Genomic DNA, 726 nt, shown 5'->3' with positions numbered 1-726 from the left:
CCTGCAGAGCCTGCCACAGCAGGCAGGGCCCCATGACTGTGCAGGGAAATGCCACACAGCAATTACTTGCTGTGGCTGAAGCAGAAGGTGGAAGAGCTTGGAGTGCCCTGAGTGCCTGTGTCAAGCTCTGGGTGGCAGCAAGGCTTCCCTTGCGCCAGGATGCCGCAGATGGATTTTGCTCAAGGACGCAGCCCGTGGTTACCCCCTTACAGCCAACCCTGCAGTGCCCACAGTGCATCATCTCCCAACACACAGAGATGCAACAGCCAGCCCAGCCCAACCCATCCCACCATGGCCTCTCTCCTCCTCTGGGCTCTACTTACTCGAGCTTTCCCGGGAGCACAGCCTGGGCCTGCCTCTCCTCTTTCTCCAGCTGGATGGTGGACATCTGAGTTGCCACTTCAGAGATGGCAGCAAGGTGTGGAGGCTCTGCTCTCACCGCCGGGTCCCTGCCACGCGGGCTCAGCCTGCTCACAAGCCGGCAGTCGGTGCTGCAGTCGGGAGAGGCAGCGTGCGGGGCCAAGAGATGGGCGCTGACACGCTCAGTGCCGACAGCACCATCAGCGCCTGCAAGGCTCGAGTCACCGTTCAGGCGATGGCTACCCAGCTCCAAGCTCGGTGGGGCGATGGTTTCCTTCGGGGGGAGCTGTGCTATGAAGCGTTGCCCCCTCCTGCTGTCCCAGTTGGACAGGCTGCCCATGTTCGTGAGGCCAGAGCTTCCCCCTG

General features: G+C 62.4%; 1 protein-coding gene across 1 annotated transcript in view; it reads right to left on the bottom strand.

Moving 5' to 3' along the window:
- TTLL4 (tubulin tyrosine ligase like 4) overlaps window positions 1-726 on the bottom strand; it is a 19031-nt gene that overhangs the window by 17379 nt on the left and 926 nt on the right. Inside the window, exon 2 of the mRNA XM_010162801.2 lies at window positions 324-723. Within this exon, the coding sequence (XP_010161103.1) occupies window positions 324-723 (400 nt within the window). The remainder of the gene's footprint in view (window positions 1-323; window positions 724-726) is intronic.

This window comes from Antrostomus carolinensis, unplaced genomic scaffold, assembly GCF_000700745.2.
Source record: "Antrostomus carolinensis isolate BGI_N321 unplaced genomic scaffold, ASM70074v2 scaffold31312, whole genome shotgun sequence".
Classification (NCBI taxonomy): Eukaryota; Metazoa; Chordata; class Aves; order Caprimulgiformes; family Caprimulgidae; genus Antrostomus; species Antrostomus carolinensis.
The sequence above is the reverse complement of the archived record's forward strand: the minus strand, read 5'-3'. Positions and strand labels throughout refer to the sequence as shown.